This window comes from Scyliorhinus torazame, chromosome 15 (genome assembly GCF_047496885.1).
Source record: "Scyliorhinus torazame isolate Kashiwa2021f chromosome 15, sScyTor2.1, whole genome shotgun sequence".
Lineage (NCBI taxonomy): Eukaryota > Metazoa > Chordata > Chondrichthyes > Carcharhiniformes > Scyliorhinidae > Scyliorhinus > Scyliorhinus torazame.
The window spans coordinates 181,292,085-181,315,625 of record NC_092721.1 but is presented as its reverse complement, the minus strand read 5'-3'; the positions used below and the strand labels follow the sequence as shown (position 1 = coordinate 181,315,625).

At 45.5% G+C, this 23,541-nt stretch overlaps 1 protein-coding gene across 4 annotated transcripts in view; it reads left to right on the top strand.

The window, feature by feature from the left end:
* Positions 1 to 23,541, top strand: part of gabrb3 (gamma-aminobutyric acid type A receptor subunit beta3) — an 896,267-nt gene that overhangs the window by 575,634 nt on the left and 297,092 nt on the right. Inside the window, exon 1 of one of the 4 annotated variants that reach the window (XM_072477219.1) lies at positions 6,240 to 6,401. The exons of the other annotated variants lie outside the window; for them this stretch is intronic. Coding sequence (XP_072333320.1) covers positions 6,393 to 6,401 — 9 coding nt within the window. The 5' untranslated portion in view covers positions 6,240 to 6,392. Of the gene's footprint in view, positions 1 to 6,239; positions 6,402 to 23,541 lie in introns of those variants that run through there. 4 annotated transcript variants of the gene reach the window in all.

Here is a 23,541-nt window from a genome sequence, read left to right as displayed (position 1 = left end):
TCGTCAATCTATGTTAGTACCGTGCCTCAAATACCATGGGCCCTTTTTTTACTCAGCAGTCTCCCGTGAGGCACCTTATCAAAGGCCTTTTGGAAGTCAAGATAGATAACATCCATTGGCTCTCCTTGGTCTAACCTATTTGTTATCTCTTCAAAGAACTCGAACAGGTTTGTCAGGCACGACCTCCCCTTACTAAATCCATGCTGACTTGTCATAATCTGACCCTGCACTTGCAAGAATTTAGAAATCTCATCCTTAACAATAGATTCCAGAATCTTGCCAACAACCGAGGTTAGGCTAATTGGTCTATAATTTTCCATCTTTTTCCTTGTTCCCTTCTTGAACAGGGGGGTTACAACAGCAATTTTCCAATCCTCTGGGACTTTCCCTGACTCCAGTGACTTTTGAAAGATCATAACTAACGCCTCCACTATTTCTTCAGCTATCTCCTTTAGAACTCTAGGATGTAGCCCATCTGGGCCCGGAGATTTATCAATTTTTAGACCTCTTAGTTTCTCTAGCACTTTCTCCTTTGTGATGGCTACCATATTCAACTCTGCCCCCTGACTCTCCTGAATTGTTGGGATATTACTCATGTCTTCTACTGTGAAGACTGACGCAAAGTACTTATTTAGTTCCTCAGCTATTTCCTTGTCTCCCATCACTAGATTACCAGCGTCATTTTGGAGCGGCCCAATGTCAACTTTTGCCTCCCGTTTGTTTTTAATGTATTCAAAGAAACTTTTACTATCATTCCTAATGTTACTGGCTAGCCTACCTTCATATTTGATCCTCTCTTTCCTTATTTCTCTCTTTGTTATCCTCTGTTTGTTTTTGTAGCCTTCCCAATCTTCTGACTTCCCTCTACTCTTTGCCACATTATAGGCTTTCTCTTTTGCTTTGATGCATTCCCTAACTTCCTTTGTCAGCCATAGCTGCCTAATCCCCCCTCTGATAACCTTTCTTTTCTTTGTGATGAACCTCTGTACTGTGTCCTCAATTACTCCCAGAAACTCCTGCCATTGCTGTTCTACTGTCTTTCCCACTAGGCTCTGCTCCCAGTCGATTTTCATCAGTTCCTCCCTCATGCCCCTGTCGTTACCTTTATTTAACTGTAACATCTTTACATCTGATTCTACCTTTCTTTCAAATTGGAGATTGAATTCTACCAAATTATGATCACTGCCTCCGAAGTGTTCCCTTACTTTAAGATATTTAATCAAGTCTGGCTCATTACATAACACTAAGTCCAGAATGGCCTGTTCCCTCGTGGGCTCCATCACAAACTGTTCCAAAAAGCCCTCCTGTAAACATTCAATGAATTCCCTTTCCTTGGGTCCACTGGCAGCATTATTTACCCAGTCCACCTGCATATTGAAGTCCCCCATAATCACTGTGACCTTGCCTTTCTGACATGCACTTTCTATTTTGTGGTGCATTTTGTGCCCCTGGTCCTGACCACTGTTAGGAGGCCTGTACATAACTCCCATTATGTTTTTTTTGCCTTTGTGGTTCCTCAACTCTACCCACACAGACTCCACATCATCTGACACTATGTCGTTTAGTGCTATTGATTTAATTTCATTCCTGATTAACAAGGCAACCCCGCCCCCTCTGCCCACCTCTCTGTCTTTTCGATCGGTTGTGAATCACTGGATGTTTAAATGCCAGTCCTGAACCCCCTGCAACCACGTCTCTGTGATACCTACCACATCATACCTGCCAGTCACAATCTGGGCCACAAGCTCATCTACCTTGTTCCGTACACTGCGCACATTTAAATATAGCACCTTTAATTCTCTATTGACCGTCCCTTTTTGTTTTCTTAGTGTGGTGGACCTTGGTTTACTGAGCCTTTCCATACACTGTGTCATATTTTGTGGGATGGGGACTATCGTAACCTCTCCTGAGTTCTGTCTTTTCGTGCTTTTTTGTATTCCTAAGCAGCTACGCTTCCCACTGATTACTTCACCTCTTGGTTCCCTGACTTTCCCTTCCCCCCCAATCTCTAGTTTAAAGTACTATTGACCACCCTATTTACTCTTTTCGCCAGAACACTGGTCCCAGCTCGGTTCAGTTGGAGACCATCCAAACGGTATAGGTCCGCCCCTGTCCCAAAACTGATGCCAGTGTCCCATGAAAAGGAACCCCTCTTTCCCACACCACTCTTTCAGCCACATGTTAACTTCCCTTATTCTTGCCTCCCTATGCCAATTTGCACGTGGCTCGGGCAGTAATCCGGAGATTATGACCCTTAAGGACCTGTTTTTTAATTTGAATCCTAGCTCTTTATAATCTCTAAACAGGTCCTCTTTCCTAGACTTGCCTATGTTGTTGGTACCGACATGGACCACAACAACTGGATCCTCCCCCTCCCTCTCCAGTATCCTTTCAAGCCGGTCAGAGATGTCCCGCATCCTAGCACCGGGCAGGCAACATACCATGCGGGACTCTTTATCCTGCTCACAAAGGATACTATCTATCCCCCTGATAATAGAATCCCCTACAACTACAACTTGCCTATTTACTCCCTCCCCTTGAATGGCCTGCTGAACCATGGTGCCTTGGTCAGCTGACTTATCCTTCCTGCAGCCCTGTTCGCCATCCACACAGGGAGCAAGTGCCTCATACCTGTTGGACAGGGTCAAGGGCTGAGGCTCCTGAGTTCCTGACTGCTGGTTCCCTTTACCTGCCTGACTTGCAGTCACACCCTGCTGTCCCTGGCCACTGGCAGGATTTAAACTACTTACTCCGACAGGTGTGACTGCCTCCTGAAACACAGTGTCCAGGTAAGCCTCCCCCTCCCGGATGTGCCTCAGTGTTTGAAGCTCAGACTCCAGCTCATCAACTCTGAGCCGGAGCTCTTCGAGCAGCCAACATTTACTGCAGATGTTGTCGCTGCAGCTCGCAATGGGAACCAGCTCCCACATCAAGCAGCTCAAGCACATCACCTGACCAGCCATCTCTAATTAATTAATTAGTTTAATTTAAGTTTTTAGCTGTGTTTTTTTAAAATTTGGGGCAGACTTGCTATCAACCAATCAAATCACAGCTTCCCTCTGACGTCACTTTTGGGGGGAAAACTGGAAAACAGGAAGTTACCGTTAGGTTTTTATACTCACAGAGACTGCTCCTCCTCCTCCGAACGGCTCCCGAAATTAGGCCCGAAGAAAGAGAGAGAACAAAACAGTCGGGAAAAAGCACCTTCTCCCACTCTGCACCGAATTACCTCACTGCACCAAATTACCAAGTTTCAAATTCTCACTCTGTCTGTGTCTCACTCACTCAGGCTGTGTCTCTTTGACCAGCGCAGCGCTTCCCTGGCACTGTAAAGTAGCACTGCTAACCACTATGCCACCGTGCCACATACCTACCCTGCACATTGTTCTTTTTCTGATAACATCCCATTCCCTCTTGAATGCCTCAATTGGAACTCTACAAGGTGTCGTATTGCAGGGTAAAACAGGAAGCAAGTCCGCTGCAGTAGATTTAGTCAATTGATGTTTAGGATGATTCAAGCCCAGATATGATTACAGAAGGCTTGACAAGGCCATCAAACTATAATGGACTCAATTCAACCTTAGTCAATTGTGTGTAAATTTACCCAGTTAGAGTGATGTACACGGAAGGGCTCTAAAGAACTAAGCCAGACCCGTAATATTGGAAGAGATTAGACTCTGGGACTGTGATACTGAATCAGTGTTTTATACAAGATTAACAGAACTTCCTTCTTTATTCTTTATTAACCATTCTCTCAACGTGTCCAGCCAACTTCAATGAGTTCCGCACCCAGGTCTCTCTGCTCTTGCTTGCTTTAGAATCGTACCTTTTATATTGTGTTGCCTCTCCATATTCTTCCTACCAATCCCTCCTTTACCAGATAATCACACTCACCACCAAAATGAATTTCCTCTGTATTAAACTTCTTCTTCCACATGTTCCCCCATTCCATTACCCCAGGCTTTCCAAAGCTTTTCGAGCTGCGGAACCCTGAATGACCTCTCAAGTGCATCAAGGAACCTCAAGCATTCCCTAATGTCGACACCCTTTTTTTTGCCATAAATAGGTGCAAACACAAAAATCAAATTTAAACTAGTCTTTTCTGGCTATATTTCTGTATGCATTCAGAACTAGGAAGAGTCACACAGTGGCAGGTACATTCACCAGCTACATGGACCCCTCACATGAACCCCTGACCAAGCCACCTTCCCATGGCCGCTTAATATTAACCCCTGAAAATGGTATCCACTTTAGTATTGGGTAATCTGGTAATAATTAAAAAGTTCGCTCATTCAAAATTTTTTTTAAAAGTCTTACCTTTTGTCATTTTTAATGAGTGGAGTCATGGTTGAAAGCTGATATGCACATCAGACACACACACTTCGCTCCCTCACACACACGCTTACCTCACTCTCTCTCTCTGACACACACACAAACACACACAAACACACACGTCTCCCTCTCTCTCTCTCACATAAGCATGTCTCCCACACTTCAACAGGCACACACACGTGTCCCTCTCTTTCACACAAACACACACACATCTCCCTCTCTCTCTGACACACACACACGTCCCCCCCCCACACACACTCACCCCCCTCTCACACACTAACAAACCTTCACAAACTCACCTACCATCACACACTCACTCCCACACACACTCAATCCCTCTCTCACAGACACTCACCTCCCTCACACACACGCACTCCCTCTCTCACATACATCACTCCCTCTCCCACACACGCTCACTCCCTTTCTCACACGCACTCATTCCTCAGTCTCTCTCTCCGAAGCCCACTCGCCCTGCCACCCTTACATCCCACTCCGAGTTCGTGTTGGACAACCCCCCATTCTGAGGCCTGTGCTGGATGCCCCCCCCCCCCATCCCTCCTCATAGTTCCCAATGCGTCCAAGTTTTGTATTGTCCACAACGTTTGAAATTGTGCACTGTACACCAAGGTCGAGAGGAAGAGGCGGGGTTCTACACTGAATCGGGGAGATTCCAGAACAAACCTTCCTCCAGTCTGAAAAATAACGATTAATCACTACTCTCTGTTTCCTATCACAGCTGACTTCATATCCATGCTGCTATTGGCTCTTTCATTCCATGAACTCTTAACTTTGTTCACAAGTCTGTTGTGCAACAATTTTATCAAAGGCCTTTTGGAAGTCCACATACATCACATCAACCATATTACTCTCATCAACCTTCTCTGCTACATCACCAAATAACTCCAGCAGTTGGTTGAGCAGAATTTTCTCTCAACAAATCTGCTTTGTGCTTTTCATATTCACCCAAGTGATTACTAATTTTGGCCTGAATTATCGTTTCTGGAATCTTTCCCAACACTGAGACCAAACTAACTGGCCTGTCGTTGTTGGGCTTATCGTTACATGAGGGCTCCCCTTTAAACAAGAATGGAACATTGGCTTATGTCACACAGCTCCTCCCTAATCCATTACCTCTACCACCTTAGAAGGACAAGGGTTGCAGATGCATGGGGACACCACCATCCGCATGCTTCCCTCCAAGCCACTCACCATCCTGCACATGGACTGCAGTGGTTTAAGAAAGTGGCTCACTAGCACCTCCTCAAGGGCAGTCAGGGATGTGATATAAATGCTGGTGCTGCCAGTGAGACCTACATTTAATGATTTTTTTTTGAAAGCCTCTTGAAGGCTGAGGGAATTTTTTATTTCGTGCAGTCAGTGGCGGTGAGCTATTTACAGATGCTGGCAGGTATTCTAAGTATAACGCATCCTATTAATGTTTGAATTTGGACAGTGGGTATCAAAAGGCTGTTGATCTATTGAAGGTATCACAGATGAATCCAATCCCTCCTTTCCCAGACAATCACGCGCAATTAGGCAGTTGATTCCTCAGTTTCTTAACTCCAGGGACACCGAGGCTAGGCTGTACTCCGACCAACCGCGTTAGCAGAAGTCGATTCAGAATGGGGATCAAGCTCGGAACATTTGTGATCTGCATTCTTTTGTACCACAACCTTAGGGGAGCAAAGACGAGTGTATATGATTCAGAGGCTGCATGCAGAAACCACTGTAGTAGAGAGAGCATAAGTGTCTATACTGACCAAGGTCTGGAATACAAAGTCCTGTCCAGTTTGCTGTATTGGGTAGCTTGCAGCTCACTCAGAATGTAATTTTTTTTTTTTTTTTGAAGGAGGCCATTTGGCCCATCGAGTCTGCACCGACGCCCTGAAAGAGCACCTCGATCCCCATAAAACAATAACCCCAACTAACCTTTTTGGACACTACAAGGCAATTTAGCATGGCCAATCCACCTGACATGCGCATCTTTGGACTATGGGAGGAAACCTAAGCACCCGGAGGAAACACATGCAGACACGGGGAGAACGTGCAGACTCCACACAATGCAGTTGGTAATGTTATTGAGCCTTCCCTATTCATTAACCCAGTGGAATTAAGGTTTATCTCAATAGAGAAAGCAGGCTAAATCAGCACTGAATCACAACAATTTCCTTCAACAATCACACTGAAAAGAGGTAAACCATGTAAAAGGCCTAAATTGGGTCAGGTAAAAGTGATCAAAAGAGTTTTGGGCTGTTGTAACTTTTCTGCCTGAGTCTGCCATTCCCTAATATCTGCCTAATGTTTCTCCAAAATGGAAATGGAGCTTAAAACTGCAAGAGCCATACAAGGCACATTAAAGGTCAGTCAGGTGTTTACAATGTATTGAACAGCTTGTATTTCTTCAACATTCAGAACAATATTGTCATAAACAATGTGATTGCTTCATATGTGTCATCTAATTGTGATGGCTCTTTCATGGCAGTCTGGTATACATTTATAGACAAAACTCTACAGGAGCCAGCCCATCCCTGCTACTCTCCCCGCTCCCTTCCCCACCCACCACTCACACCATCCCCAGAGCCCTTTCAGGACTTTAATCCACATCCATTGCTGCGATAGCCCAATGTGGTTCAAAGTGGCTGCAAACTATTGGTGAGTATTGACCCCAAGTGCAGGAATTCCCAACGGCCAGTTTGAAGCTGCAGCCAATCGATTCACCGGTACTTGGGTCAAATTATTCTTACGGTGACCTTATGGGTGTAGTATTGGTCTGGCAATCTGGAGGCCATGAGTTCAAAGCTGCTCGTGGTTATGCTGCGAAGTCGCGTCCTGTGGTGCTGTCTTTAAGGTGAAACATAAAGCAATGCCTTCTCAGGGGGCTCTTAAAGATTCCATGGCATATTTGAAGAAATGGCAGGGGAGTTTTCCCGAGCCGATATTTATCCAATCAACATCACTAATCGGGATCATACGGTTCCAGATCAAAGTCACATTGCTGTTTTGGGGAGCTTGCTGTGCACAAATTGGCTGCTACATTTCCTACATTATGACAGTGACTTTGCGTCAAAAGTCCTTAATTGTAAAGCACCTTGAGATGACTGAGACTGTAAAAGGCACAATGTAGATGCAAGGTCTTTCTGTGCTCCAGTTTTTGTGAGTAGTAGCATATGAATGTGGTGCAAAATATTTAAACCTGAATTTGGCCGTGACAGCAGTGGCATATTAAGCTGGCCTTTGACCACTCGACAGTAGCACGCTGTGAAGATCCTGCACTCCCCAGTCAATGGAAGGATTCCAAATTTGGCACCCTGGAGTAAACCATTCTGTCATGTTAGCTTCAACCCAATTTGATAGTCACATGGTGGTAAGTAAGGCAAAGCACAGCAGGGGAGGGCTACAGATTCTGAAAATAATCCTGCAACACATACACAATCAACTCGAACATCCATTAAACCTCTCTCCAGATCATCCAAAGTCAGAATTATCCATCGTCGAATTTGAAAGTGAAATATGATATCTATGGGGCTGGATTCTCTGCCCCACCTCATTTCTGCTTCACCCCACCGGCGGGGATGTTCCGTTTCGCAGGCCGGTCAATAGGATTTCCCATTGTGGGGCAGCCCCATGCCGTCAGGAAACCCCCAGTCCGCCGGCAAAATGGAGCATCCCACTGGCGGAGAATCCAGCCCATGGTATTTTGTGTGACAGCCATGGCTCAGTTGGGAATCAGGTCCCACTCCAAGTCATGAGCACAAAATTCAAGGCAGATACTCCAGCGCTGTACTGAAGGATGTGTCTTCTTTTGAATAAGATTTTCACAGGCAGAATTTGTTTGTTTTCTTGTTGTCTCTTATCAAAATGGTTTGATCCTCACAGTGGCTGTCCGAGTTTAAATAACCACAGCAGCAAGCTTTTTGTGAGTTAAAAAAGGTTATTTATTATCCCACATTTTTGTTGGAGGTTTAAGTTCCTCACTCACTAGACTTACACATACTATTACACACAAAAATATAGTGAAGAAAAAATATACTATTACAACGTGAAATTATTTGAGTCCATTTTTTCAGTAGGCCAGTAGTTTCTTACATGTGTTGATGCTTTGGTTAGATTGACGATCTTGGAAAGCAGTGAATCTCAGTAAACTGCAAGGCTTCTTGTAGCTGAATTGCCTGGCAATTGGTTCTCAGGTGAACTTGAAATTGGAATGGGTTGAGGAGGGTGCTTCTCTCACTTTCAAGGTATAGCTGTTTATTGCTTTGTCTGTTTAGTTGACTGCAGCTGCTTTGATGGCTTTCTGCTGGTTTCCCTGTCCCTGCCGAGCTGAATATTGCTGTTTTAAAAGCAAGTCACAAACATGGCTGTCTCACCCACACAACCTGTTACAATCTAAGTTCCTTTCACAAGTAAGGTGGCATGCTGGATGATAAACATCCTGTTGTGTTGCTTTTCGCAATGATAGTTTGAGACAGCTAAGGTCATTGTAATTGGATGAAGGGCCATCACAATGCAATGAGAGTTTGATGGGATCCATTTCACATTTGTTTGACACACATTGAGTTTTGATGCCCCTGGTAAAACGTGGAGACGGGTTGTCGACAAACTAACTCCTTTGTCTGTTCGTTTTGACCCACTCTTAAATAACAAGAGTTGCTAATCTCACAAGTGGCCTTGAGATTCCTTCGCTCAGATACAGGCTTTGGCCATTTATAGTTCAAATGCCAAAATAAGTCAGAAGTGGATAGATTCTCGGAAGCAAGGGCGGGGGGGGGGAATTGGTATTTGAGGTCACTATTGGATCCACCATGATCTTATTAAATGGTGGAGAAGGTTTGAGGGGCTCAGTGGCCTACTTCTGCTCATTGTTCGTGATGTGCTATTTTGAAAGAGGTGTTCCCCCAGTGTCCTGGCCAATATTTATTCCACAATCAATATCACAAAAAACAATTATCTGGTTGTGATTTCTGTTTGTGGGAGCTTGCTCTATGTAAACTAACTGCTGTGATCCCCAAATTAGAATAGTGAATACACCTCAAAAGTACTTAATTGTCTATAAAGTGCTTTGAGATGCCTGGTGGTTGTGAAAAGCACTATATAAATGCAAGGGGAGGCGGTGGGGTAGTGGCATTGTTGCTATTCAGAGACCATGGATAAACCCCTGGAGACCTGGATTCGAATCCCACCATAGCTCATGGTGAAATTTGAAATCAATAAAATCTGGAATTAAAAGACTAAGGATGACCATGAAACCATTGCAGATTGTCATTAATGTCCTTAGGGAAAGAAATCTGCTGTCCTTACCTGGTCTGGCCAACATTGGACTTCAGATCCGCAGCAATGTAATAATAATAATCTTTATTAGAGTCACAGTAGGGTTACATTAACACTGCAGTGAAGTTACAGTGAAAACCCCTAGCCGCCATACTCTGGCGCCTATTCGTGTACACAAAGGGAGAATTCAGAACGTCCGATTCACCTAACAGGCACGTCTTTCGGGACTTGTGGGAAGAAACCGGAGCACCCGGAGGAAACCCACGCAGACATGGGGAGAATATGCAAACTCCGCACAGACAGTGACCCAAGCCGGGAATCAAACCCAGATCCCTCGCGCTGTGAAGCAACAGTGTGCTACCTCAGGTATCGGCAATAAGCCGCCCACATCTCATGAATGAAAAGAAATATCTTTTATTGGTCCATGCTGGAAGCTAGTTTGAAAGGACAAAATGAGGATTTTACACTAAGGGTTACATGCCTTTACATTGGGCGCTGTTTGTTGCAACTCCTCATTACCTCTTGTGAACATTGTCTTGCCAGTTAAACATCACATTTGTATAAGCACTGACTGTTCAGCTTAACAGCAGCAGTTGGGTAACAGGTACACTCATTGGATTTGGCAGGAGAATGCTGTTTCAGTTGAAGGTGCATGGACAAGTTAATTACCAAAAAAAAGGCAAATAAATAGTTATATCGGCCGAACCTCAGTCCCGGTGACGACAATCCCCAGCAGTGGAGGGTATGAACAGCGGGGAAACTCGTTGACCACTGCTGGGGACGGAAAATTCCGCTGTCGGCCAATGGCGGTCCACCTCTGCTTTTATTCAATTCATTTACGGGATGTGGGGTGTGCTGGTTAGGCCAGCATTTATTGCCCATCCCTAGTTGCACTTCAGAAGGTGGTGGTGAGTTGCCTTCTTCGACCACTGCAGTCATTGAGGTTCACCCACTGTGTTGTTAGGGAGGGAGTTCGAGGATGTTCCCCAGTGAAAGCGAAGGAACGGCAACATATTACCAAGTCAGGGTGGTGAGTGACTTTAAGGGGAACCTCCAGGTAGTGGAGTTCCCAGGTATCTGATGCTTTAGTCCTTCCAAATGGTAGTGGTCATGAGTTTGGAAGGTGCTGTCGAAGGAACCTTGGTGAGTTCCTGCAGTGCATCTTGTAGATGGTATACACGGCTGTCACTGTTCGTCGGTGGTGGAGGGTTTGAATGTTTGTGGAAGGGAGAGCAATCAGCGGGCTGCTTTGTCCTGGATGGTGTTGAGCTCCTTGAGTGTTGTTGTAGCTGGACTAATCTAGGCAAATAGAGAGTATTCCATCACAGTTCTCACTTATGCCTTGTAGATGGTGGACAGGCTTTGGGGGGGTCAGGAGGTGAGTTACTCGCCGTAGGATTCCTAGCCTTTGACCTGCTGCAACACATGCCGTGGAGGAGGGGAGGTGGTTTGAGGCGGTAAATCCTACCCATAGTCTGGGAAAATAGTCCAAGCTTGCAGCATGTCATTGGGAGAGTTCCAGGGATCAGCTTGCTGTGTTTTTTTGACTCCGGTGTGCATTGGTCATTTAATCACATTCATGTCCATTAGGCACTTCCTTTGTGTAATTAAGTAAACTGTTGAGCTCTGACTATTTATTTTTATTATCTATTCTGACTTAGACTAGTTTCTGAAACCCAGAGAGTGGTTTGAATGTGGAACTCACTACCATATCGTATAGATCAGGCTTAGATTCATTCCAGCATCCCGCTCTGTTGAGTAATGCCTCAATTTTAAATTTTTCATTCTTGGTTTAGAACTACTATGGCCTAATCCCTCCTGATCGCTGTAATCTCCTCCAACCCATGTGCACCCCCTCCCACCGCCCCCAGAAATACCTGCGTTTATCTAGTTTTCACAATTTCACTTGTTCTACTGTTGGAGGCTATGCCTTCGGCTACCGAGAATGGAATTCCCTTCATTAAGTTCTGTGCTCTTCTATGTCTCCTTCTTCCTTCAGCACTTCTTAAAATTTTGGGACAGCTGTCCTAACATCACCTTGAAATGAAATGAAAATCGCTTATTGTCACAAGTAGGCTTCAAATGAAGTTACTGTGAAAAGCCCCGAGTCGCCACATTCCGGTGCCTGTTCCAGGAGGCTGGTACGGGAATTGAACCGTGCTGCCGGCCTGCCTTGCTCTGCTTTCAAAGCCAGCGATTTAGCCCTGTGCTAAACCAGCCCCGGTATTTGGGGGACCATTACCCGATTATCCTTTCGCCAAACTCCATCACTACCCTTCTCTGTGCCTTGCTTTTCCCACGTACCTCTTTCTCCGTCGGGGGTGTACTCATGGAGTTCTTTAATACTTAACTCTTTCTCCGTGTGGTCCACAAGGGCGATCGGTGCTTCCTCAACCTCATTCTGTTCTAACGCCTTTTGCGCTGCTTGGTCTGCAGCTTGATTCCCCTGGTGATTTATCCAGTCTAAGCTGTTCCGGTCCGGTTCCCTCTGTTGTGCCTTAATTTTAATCACTGCTACCTGTTGGGGTTTGTTTCTAGCCTCTAAGAGGACTTCTATTCTCAACTAATGTTTTATGGGATTACCTCCTGTTGTATATTCAAGTGTGAACTCGCCACAGGCAGGCGTAATGTTCGATACGTCACAAACACGCCACTAACTTTGTCTGTGTGTCTCAACCCGCCATCGGAAATTTCACATCCCACTTAATTCAGTCACCCCACACACCACATTTTGTGCTCTTGTTGCCTCCATAAAAGCCACCCCTAGACCCCACCTCCCCATCATGAAACAATTGCATTACGCTTGTTCTTATGGTAATTCTCACAGAAAAGAGGAAAACATTGCCAAGAGAGAGGAAGGCATGCATAGTATTGTTTGGCTTACATTGGTTTGAGGAGTAATAGTCCAGAGTTAAATATAGACCATTACCCTTCTGGGGACACTTACTGTACAACCTACATATAGATGTGTATTGGTTAAGGAGTAAATCTGCAGCAACCAAATGAAGACACACATTTACTTGATGCATAAATAAAACACAGTAATTCTATTGCCCAAGCACTAATCATCACGCCTTGTGCATCAACACAAAGACATAAGAATAAATAATGTAAGAAGTTAAAATCTTCCACATGATATATGATCACAGTGCAGTTTTACATGTAGATAACACATGCCACCATAGTAATTTAGATGTATGCGATACTTATGTACTTCACTAATGCGTGGAATCATAGGCCTGGATTTTCATCCCTGGATCGGGTTCTCAGGGTTGAAAGATTTTCCAGACTGACCGTCTGTTGCAGGTTGGGTTTTCGTTTGGGGATGGGGGGAGGGAGCAGAGCCGATCTGAAATAGTAACCGGGGCAGGCGGCTCCACAGTGAGTGCGGAGGTTGTGGTGTGCGGAGGCTGGCTGGATGCAAGCCCTGCCGCTATCCCCTGGCACTGTGTTTGATTAAATTAAAAAGTATGGCAAAAAACAGCCATCCAGCTTCAGCCCCTCTCGTGGCCCACACATTCCCTATGCCTTATCCATGCCAACCTATGCCAACCCATTTCCCCAACCACTCCCCAGTGCTCCTCACACCACCTACGCCAACCAATGCACCCCTGGCAACTCACATGCACCTATGCCAACACATGACCCTCTGCCAACCCCATTTCCCAGTTGCAACAGTCAAGAAAATCCAACAACGTCTCTACGTCCTACGGAAGCTAAAGAAATTTGGCATGTCTGCATTGACTCTCACAAACTTCTACAGATGTGCGATAGAGAGCATCCTATCCGGCTGCATCACAGCCTGGTATGGCAACTGCTCGGTCCAAGATCACAAGAAACTGCAGAGTGTGGTGAACTCAGCCCAACATATCACACAAGCTTGCCACCCGCACATTGATTCTGTTTACACCTCCCGCTGCCTTAGGAAGGCAGACAGCATTGTCAGAGACCCCTCCCACCCAGGCATTGTCTTCTTCCAGACCATTCCATCAGGCAGAAGGTGCAGAAGTCTGAAGACCCACACATCCAGACATAGGAACAGCTTCTTCCCCACAGCTACAAGACTCCCCAACGACTCCCCCTTGCACTGATCGGTTCCCTGTAAAAACACTGTTCACAACGTCCTATGCTGCTCTAGCTCATGTATTTGCTTTGTTTGGTCCCTTGTTCCGCACTGTAACCAATCATTGTTTGTCGAAGTACCATTTGTCAGTGTTCTCTGTTGATTATTCCTTTGTCTATTATGTGCGTACTGTGTACGTTCCCTCGGCCGCAGAAAAATACTTTTCACTGTACTTCGGTACATGTGACAATAAATCAAATCAATCAATCAATCTATCAATCCTATGCCTCTGATGCCAACCCATGCCCCTATACACAACCCCCATTTCCAGATACCACCTATGCCATCTTAGTGCCAATTCATGACAATCTATGCAACCCACCCACCATCCTTTGCCCTTACCGCTTCATGCCAACTCACTTAGTGTCCAACAAAGAACAAACAAAGAAATGTACAGCACAGGAACAGGCCCTTCGGCCCTCCAAGCCCGTGCCGACCATACTGCCCGACTAAACTACAATCTTCTACACTTCCTGGGTCCGTATCCTTCTATTCCCATCCTATTCATATATTTGTCAAGATGCCCCTTAAATGTCCCTATCGTCCCTGCCTCCACTACCTCCTCCGGTAGTGAGTTCCAGGCACCCACTACCCTCTGCGTAAAAAACTTGCCTCGTACATCTACTCTAAACTTTGCCCCTCTCACCTTAAACCTATGCCCCCTAGTAATTGACCCCTCTACCCTGGGGAAAAGCCTCTGACTATCCACTCTGTCTATGCCCCTCATAATTTTGTATACCTCTATCAGGTCGCCCCTCAACCTCCTTCGTTCCAGTGAGAACAAACCGAGTTTATTCAATCGCTCCTCATAGCTTATGCCCTCCATACCAGGCAACATTCTGGTAAATCTCTTCTGCACCCTCTCTAAAGCCTCCACATCCTTCTGGTAGTGTGGCGACCAGAATTGAACACTATACTCCAAGTGTGGCCTAACTAAGGTTCTATACAGCTGCAACATGACTTGCCAATTCTTATACTCAAGACCATGGACAGACCGGTGACAGCATCAACATTTCTTGGACAGCTATGACAGCTGGACAGTACTTTAACAGTTCCTTGACAACTGGACAGTTCTTTACAAATGGGAAGTCCTTTAACAGTTCCTTGACAGCTCAGCGGTTCATTGACAGCTTGACAATGCCAGTCAGGTTGTGCGTAAAATGTGTATGATCATGCTTGCTTTTAACAATCCCAAATATTATCCTGCCTCTCCCAAAGGTGTCCTGGGCCCTAGACGAAGGGTTACCTTCTCTCTTCAAAGGGACACTCTGGCTCTCCAAATGAATGCACCATGATCAGACCTCCTCTTGTCTGGTCTAATCAGCATACCCTGTGTTTCACACTCCTAGCCTACCAAAATCCGACTTCAGTAAGGGAAGCTGGTGATTTAAATGGCCAGTTGACTCCATGAATTAGGCATCTGCGAACACTGGCCTGACTCCAGACTCACCCCCATGAAGATGGGAAATGCCAGGTTTAGCAATGGTTTAGAAATTTCAGAAAGCCTCTCCATCTTGCCAAAACACTGGGCCATAGAACCTGAGAGCACAACTGGAGGCCATTTGGCCCATCATACCTGTGGCAGCTCTTCACAAAAGCTATCCAAATTGTCCCACACACTTCCCTTTTCAAGTAGCTCTGCCGATCGTTCTCTTCAAGATTTTACCCAATTCCCTTTTGAAAGTGACTATTGAATCTGCTTTCACCAGCTGCTGAGGTGGTACATTCCATTATCATAATGCACTGCATAAAAATAATTCACCTCATCTTGCCTATGATTCTTTTGATAATTACCTCAGAATTAACTGGACAGAGCGGCACCACAGACCACAGTGGCGATTTTGCCCTCGTGCCATTAGCTAGAATGGCAACATGGCCTCAAAATCTCACGAGAGCCAGAAACACGATTCCCACCGGCGAGATCACGTTTCCCGATTTTCCATGCCCCTCGCCAATGATGTAACACGGTTTCAGCCTAGGAAGGTCAGGAACTTCATTTGCACAGTTTAACATATAATGCGTGAGCCCTCCTGCCGAGTCTTCCCACTTCATTCAGTAGTCACTGGGCACTGGGGTGACGTCACGCCAGTGCAATTTACACCAGCTGCATAAAAACAAGAACCGGGAAACCTCACCTCTGAAGGGGATATTGGAGGTGAGCGCTCAGGTTTTCATCACCCTCCAGGGTGTCAATTGGTAAGGGGGCACCGAAGAGGTCGCGGGGGTCCCAGATATGTGCAACCCGAGGCCGGAGGGCTTCAGTATCGGCATCTTGGGGGAGTGTTCGCTTGCAGAGATTCCTGCCTCATGACAGGAATGCCATGGCTGTGAGCCTCTAGATTTAAAGGGGTCTGGTGCGCAGGCAATGTTTCCCGTGTCTTCAGTGCTGGGCTTATGGTGATATCACCACTGAGGGATTGCCCTTGTAGAGTGGGTAGGAGCAGGTGAATTCACAAGGACAGCACTGGGGACTGTGAGGTCCCTGAGTTCGGGTCCGTGAGTTGCCATGCTGCATGGACAGAGTGGGGGTCTCTGACAAGCGGTGGCTACTGCTTCATGCGGGCAAAAGACCCTCACACTGGGGTGATGAGTGCAATCTGAATGAACCCCCGCTCTCAAACTGCACTTTACACCTGCAGCTTGAGGGCATGAGCTGTCTGGAAGAGCAAGGCCACTGGTTATGGGCGCCAGGCTGTCAGAGGTTAGTGTATGGGTGGCTGGCTGTCCAAGTTGGAAGGCTAATTTTGTCCGCAGTCCATGAGAACTGGGGAATGAGGGCATCGTCTAAGGGTGAAGCTGACTGCAAATTGCAGTCTTCACATGCATCAGGTCTGCCTCGCCTGCCAAAAGGGGAAGCCAGTTGCCTCATCAGCTCCCTGACCCTTCCTTTATGAATCATTGTGCCAATTTAGTCAGCATTGCAATGCATGAGTGCGTCACCAATTGGCGCCAAATAGTTAACCCTTTGGATACTTAACCTTTGGACGTTAGATGGCAATGAAGTCTGGCTTGCCTGGGATTTGAATGGGAGTGAGGATGAGGTGCAGAATAGCTCAGGAACTAAGGAACCATGGGGAGGTTGGGGGGGAGGGCAGATATGAAGTGTTAGGATGCCATAATGTGGTTGGGAGAGATATCACTGTGGAGGTGTGAGGAGTGCGTTAAGAGGTACAGCGGGAGACATGTGGAGGCAGATTTACCCCGGCTGCACAAAGAAGGCCATTCATCTTCTTCCGGCACCATAGCACCGACCTCTTATGAAGTGAGCTGGCGCTCACGATCGCAGCCCGTTTCCCAGGCACGGCTGGTCACCTTACTGGGAGGATGTCTGCCCGATTGAGGACAGAGGGTCTCCTGCTGGGGGTTCCGTCGGTGAACCGTGGTACAGTCTTTCTGGCAGCCATCTCCTCCCGACTGGACTTGGATCAAGTGCTGGGGAGGCGTTTAAATGGTGGGCCCCACTAATAGAAGCCATTGAGCCATGGCGGGACAAGCGAATCAAAAGCAGGCTGCCAGGGCACAGCGTGAAACATCTGGAAAAAAAATCGTTTTGCTGAAGAGACTGCACGGCGTCTTTTCTCATCGACGGTGTCGGCGGGATTCTCTCGGCTTTCTCGCTGACACCGACCCTTTGAAAAATTATAGGAAAATTCCACCCATTTAATCAACTCTGTTGAGTCTCTTCTTTGTATTGAGAAACCAGGATGAGCGTTTAGTCCAAAGCATAAAACGCCACAGCTGGCGAATGTGGAGAGAAGATAAGCTAAATCAAGAATCCCAGTGTATAAGTATTGCCAGAGTGGGTTTAGTTAGTTGAAATAAGAAGAATACCCTGAGAGAAATAATGCGTTCAAGTGGGATATAATGTGATGTTTCAATTTCGAGAGGAGGTGTTGGAGCATGGAGGTTGTTGTATTCAGAGGGAACAAGCATTAAAGTTCAGTGGAATGCTTGCCAATGTGGTCTCGCTGGGACAAGGTTCTGTTACAAAAAGAGAGATTAGAGGATGTTAGAGAAGGATAGTCAATCTTTACTTTTGGCAAGTTCCGACTGCAAATCCTGATCTGCAATTTTAAGCCCCGGCTGTAAGCCCAAATTTGCCGACTTTTCTCCGAATCACAGAACCGTTACAGTGCAGAAGGAGGCTGAACAGCCCATCATGTATGTACCAGCTCGACAAATGAGCATTATGTCTTAATGCTATGTTCCTGCCTTTTCCTCCTACCCCTGAACATTGTTTCTATTCAACTAATCATCTAACGCCCTCTTGAATGCCTCGACTGCCCCACCACACTTCCAGGCAGTGCATTCCAGGCCCGAACCACTCACTGCGTGAAAAGGATTTTTCTTACATCGCATTGCTTCACAGCACCAGGGTCCCAGGTTCAATTCCCGGCTTAGGTCACTGTCTGGGCGGAGTCTGCACGTTCTCCCTGTGTCTGCGTGGGTTTCCTCCCGGGTGCTCCGGTTTCCTCCCACAAGTCCCGAAAGAAGTGCTTGTTTGGTGAATTGGACATTCTGAATTCTCCCTCCGTGTACCCGAACAGGCACCAGAGTGTGATGACTAGGGGATTTTCACAGTAACTTCATTGCAGTGTTAATGTAAGCCTACATGTGACAATAATAAAGATTATCATTATTATTACTTGTTACTTCTGTAAATCACTAAATCATTCTTTGACTCCTGGACACTTTTGTCCTTTCCAATATTGTTGATGAGGGCTGGTTTCTTTTGACGGTTAGGGTATGGTTCAGGATGATGCCAATAGCGTGGGATGGTTTCCTATTCTGGCTGTCGACGTGGGCCCTCCCTTTTTTCCCTGCCCATGAGAGTGAAAAGCAAAACCAAACCGCCACTGACAAAAAAAAGTGCCAAGGAAAATTGGCTCAGGGTGAAGCATCAGCGGACAAGGAGCCTTTGGGCTGAACATGCGTGTAGATGAATGGAATGGAAGTTTGGAATGGAAATTGTTGATGCCATGAAGCAGAGGACGAGTGCTTTGGACATTCAGAAAACTGGTTCACCTGACCTTCAAAGGGAATTGCATTTATAGAGCACATTTTATTACATGAGGAAACTTTATAGCAACTGAAGTACTTTTGAAGTGTCGTCACTGTTGTAATGCAGGAAACAAAGCAACTAATTTGCACCCAAATCACGAGGGTTTATTCCCATTGGTAGAAAGTTCGCAAACCAGAGGACATGGATATAAGGTGAATGAAAAAAATAAATGGCGACGTGAGGAAATATATTCTTATGCAGCGAGTGGTGAGGATTTCCTGAGAATGTGGTGGAGGTAAAAGGTAATTGGATAAGCATCTGAGAAGAAAAATATTGCAGGGCCATGTGGAATGGGCTGGGGAGTAAGACCAGCTGCCTCACTCTTGCAGAGAGCCAGCATGACAGCAATGGGTTGAATAGCCTCTTTTGTGCTGCCACTATTGTATGTTTCTGCAGTGCAAAATCACTCGGCGATGAAAGCATGATCAAAAATCTCCACAATATGGCAGAGTTCACGCGCTAAAAATCGGTTCCAACAGCTTTAATTAAATCCATAGCGCTAATCTTCAGATTGGCATGATCACATCAGAAACGTATGATGTAAAATATATTTTTTAATGGGAATGTGATTCTGAAAAATGACTGTCGATTGGTTGCCAAGAAAACCTGTTACCATCTGCCTGAGTAAGAAAAATGATCAAACCTCACAGGGCACCAAAAATATTTAATCTACAATAAGTAACATAGGGTATAAGGCAAAGAAACAAACCAATTGGCCCAATACATATGCTTCACCATGTGGACTTATGTGGGAATATATGGCAGCCATTGGTAGCAAGTTCTGGAAACAGCAGTAGGAGGAGTGACTAGTTATGCTATTTTTTGCTAAAGTGTTTGAGAATGGAATGTTGGCGAAATACTGGGAAAATTGTTCTCAAGTAATCTGGTGGAGTAAAAGCAGCACTAAGAGGGGTTCATTCAACTGCATTAACAGAGTGTCTGTTTCCGATGTTCACTACTCTGAGGGTAGTGCAGTGGTTTTGTTTTAGCAGTATTTACAGAAGTTTATTATTCTAAATTGTATGGGCTCAGAAATACCAGTGGCGCATTTTATTGATGTGAGTCAACCAGAGAAAACAAAGGGTTAAAAGAGCGCAGAGTGGTGTAAACCTAATTGCAAGGATCAGTAAGCTGAGCCATTACAGAACAGTGAGATATTGGGTTGGGAAATAAATGCAATCTATTTGAATGCTTCAAAAGATTTTTAATTAAAATGATAAATCAGAAAAGATCTTTAATTATATGTCACAGATCCTAGTTGAAATTCTGTGCACAATACCAGCAGCTCCGTAGCTTAATGCATGGCTAATAATTTTGAGGAGTTAAAAATCATATATTGAGAATAATAATGAGCTCCTTTTGATCTGATTAAATGTGGTTTGTTAATTGTTGTTTGCTATTTATAGGTGGGAATGAAAGGTTAAAAAAAAATTGCTTTACGTTTCATATGTAATCAGCCCAGTATATCAAAATAGGCAGCAATCACATCTTGTTGCCAAGGACTCGTTCGCTGATGCCGCCCACAGAGGTATTCACTTGTGGGTTGTGTAATCAGTACCTCGGATGACTTTTGCCATTTTCCTTCAGCAGGAAAATGGCTCTCTGACCTTCCACTCTGCTTTAGGCAGGTTGCAAGTATTGCATTTGGAGATGACGAGGATGGCACAGGCAGTCCCTCCAATCCAACATTGCTTCTCATTTCCTGCTGGTTACCGTAGCAAGTTCTTAGTTGGACACTGTTGGCTTTGTCACCGATGGTTTATAGGACAGGGGTGGACTTGCTTTCAAACTTGATTTGCACCACACACTGGACGTGTTCGGGTGTGCTTACAGAAAGGTTCAAGATTGCTGCCCACTAAAAATAGGATGAGAGAGATGAATGCGTGGCTCAAAGACTTGTGTGGTAGAAATGGGTTCCGGTTCGTGGGGCGCTGGAATTTGTTTTGGGGCAAGTGGGTGCTTTAACGTCGGGACAGTTTACACCTGAACCGTGCTGGGACCAGTGTTCGAGCAAGCCACAAAACCAGGGAAGTAGCTTTAAACTAAATAAGGGGCGGGGGGGGGGGGGGTGAGGGATCAAGCTTGGGTAGTTGAAACAAATCAGGGGATGAGAGTTTTTTGAAAGAGTAACAGGCGCTGTAGAGAAAGCGGAGCCTGTAGAATGTACTGTACTTGGATTTCCAAAGGCATTTGCTAAGGTGCCACATCAAAGGTTATGATAAAAAAATAAAAGCTTGTGTTGTATGGGGTAACATATTAGCATGGATAGAATATTGACTGGTTGGCAGACAACAAGACAATGCATAAATGGATCATTTACCGATTGGCGGCATGTGACATGTGGAGTCCCACAGGGGTCTGTGCTGGGGCCTCAACTTTTTCCAATTTACATCAATAACTTATATGAAAGTATATTGTGAAGAGGACATAAGGTGCTTGTAGATGGATATAGATAGGTTCAGTGATTCGGCAAAGTTCTAGCAAATGGAGTAAAATGCGGGAAAAATTGTAGTTGTTAACTTTGGTAGGCACTAAAATAAAGCAGAGTATTACTTAAACAGAGAACGACTGCAGAATTGTGAGGTGCGGAGGGATCTAGCTGCTCTCGTGTTTTTTATGGGCGGCATGGTAGAACAGTGCTTGGCACTGTTGCTTCACAGCGCCAAGGACCCAAGGCAATTCCCGGCTCAGGTCACTGTTCTACTGTTCCATCGGGAGTCTGCACGTTCTCCCTGTGTCTGGGTGGGTTTCCTTCGGGTGCTCTGGTTTCCTTCTGCAAGTCCTGAACGACGTGCTGTTAGGTGAATTGGACATTCTGAATTCTCCCTCTGTGTACCCGAACAGGCACCGGAATGGGTTGACTGGGGGATTTTCACAGTAACTTCATTGCAGTGTTAATGTAAGCCTACTTGTGACACTAATAATGATTATTATTAGTGCATGAGTCACAAAAAGTTAGTATGCTGAAATAGCAAGTAATTAAGAAGGTCAATAGAATACTATCCTTTATTAGGAGAGGAATTGAAGATAAAAATAAGGATATTATACCACAATTATACAGGGCTTTGGTGAGACCTCACTGTAAATACTTTTTGTACAGTTTTGGTCTCCTTATTTAAGGAAGGGTGTAAATGCATTGAGGTAGTAGGGGCTGGTTTAGCACACTGGGCTAAATAGCTGGCTTGTAATGCAGAGCAAGGCAGCAGCACGGTTCAATTCCCGTACCAGCCTTCCCGAACAGGCGGCGGAATGAGGTGACTAGGGGCTTTTCACAGTAACTTCATTTGAAGCCAACTTGTGACAAGAATCAATTTTCATTTCATTTCATTTCATTGGTTCAGAAGAGGTTTACGAGTTGGATACTAGGATTGAGGGGCTGTTTTATGAGGAAAGACTATCCAGGTTGGGCTTGTTTTTAGTAGAGTTTAGAAGAGTGAGCGATGACCTGATTGAAGGATATAAGATGGTCCTGTTTGTGTAGACCAGCATCGATTGGCGCCCGGCTGCAGCCTCCTTGGAGAGGTCGGAGAATCAAGGAAGGCCAGTGGATCCCGGGCAGGTAGGTCGTAAGTAGGTTTACAACCTACTTCTGGGAGTGGCGTTTAGTCACGTCCATTTGGGGCAGAGTTCCGACTACGATGTTTCGCGGGACGTGGGTAAAACCCTCGAGGTGCAGAGGCTGTCGGAAAGCTCGCTGCAGGCCTCTCCCCAGATTTTCCAGCCGCGTTGTGGTCTCGCTTGAACGCAACGCGGCCGGAGAATCGCACCCTTTTTCTCAGAGGGTTGTGTGACTTTGGAACTTTTTGCCTCAGAATACTGTGGAGACTGGGGCCATTGTGTATTTTTAAGGCAGAAGTCGATAGATTCTTGTTAGACAAAGGAATCAAAGATAGATGGGAATGTGGAATTTGAAAGACAAGCAGATAAACTATGATCTTGTTGAATGGCAGAGCAGGCTTGAGGGGCCGAATGGCCTACTCCTGCTCCTATTTGACATGTTTGCATGCCCACTTACAAGCAGTGCACACAAAGCTCACATATATGGCCAGAAAGAAGCCTGCGAAACTATCTGGTTAAAAATAAAGTTCGCAATAGATTGGTTCCGAAGATTTTATAAAGTTGACTTCACCAGCTGTGTCTATGCTGGAGGTAAAGCCATGTGAGATGGTTTCCGTGAGCTAGTCTCATGCAGCTTGCGTGAATTTATTCAGGTAAATTCACAGCCAAGTAGACAGTTTGCCTCAATGCAAAGCTAAAACCACGTTGCATGTATTCAGAACGTGTCGCACAATTAGCCAAAAATATTCGCAGTAAAATGAGATTAACTTTTAATTTGCAACGTGAGCGAGTAGTAGTAACATGTTTTTGCAGGTTTTTTATGAACAATTTTTTTCTGCCTTCTTTCACACTGTTCTCCTTGTGTGAGAATTTGAGACAGTCGGACAAAGATAGCCTGCTGCCCGGCAAAATTAATCGTTGAGTAATTGGAGCCTCTCCGTCAACAACTTGCATTTATATAGCAGTAAGTGCTCGACCTCACTTGGCAGAAATAAGTGCGAAGAAGGTTTTTTGGGGAGAGCACATGCAAGTTTGAGGGCAATTTCTGGAGAATTATTCTTGACTGGTTGTCGGGTGAAGGATATGAAAGCATTTGTGGATGCGGAAGAGCTTTACGTGAATGGTTCCACGGGTGGGAAACTTCAGCCACGTATATAGGTTGGAGGAGCTGTGGTATTTGTCCTCAGAGAAGAGAAGA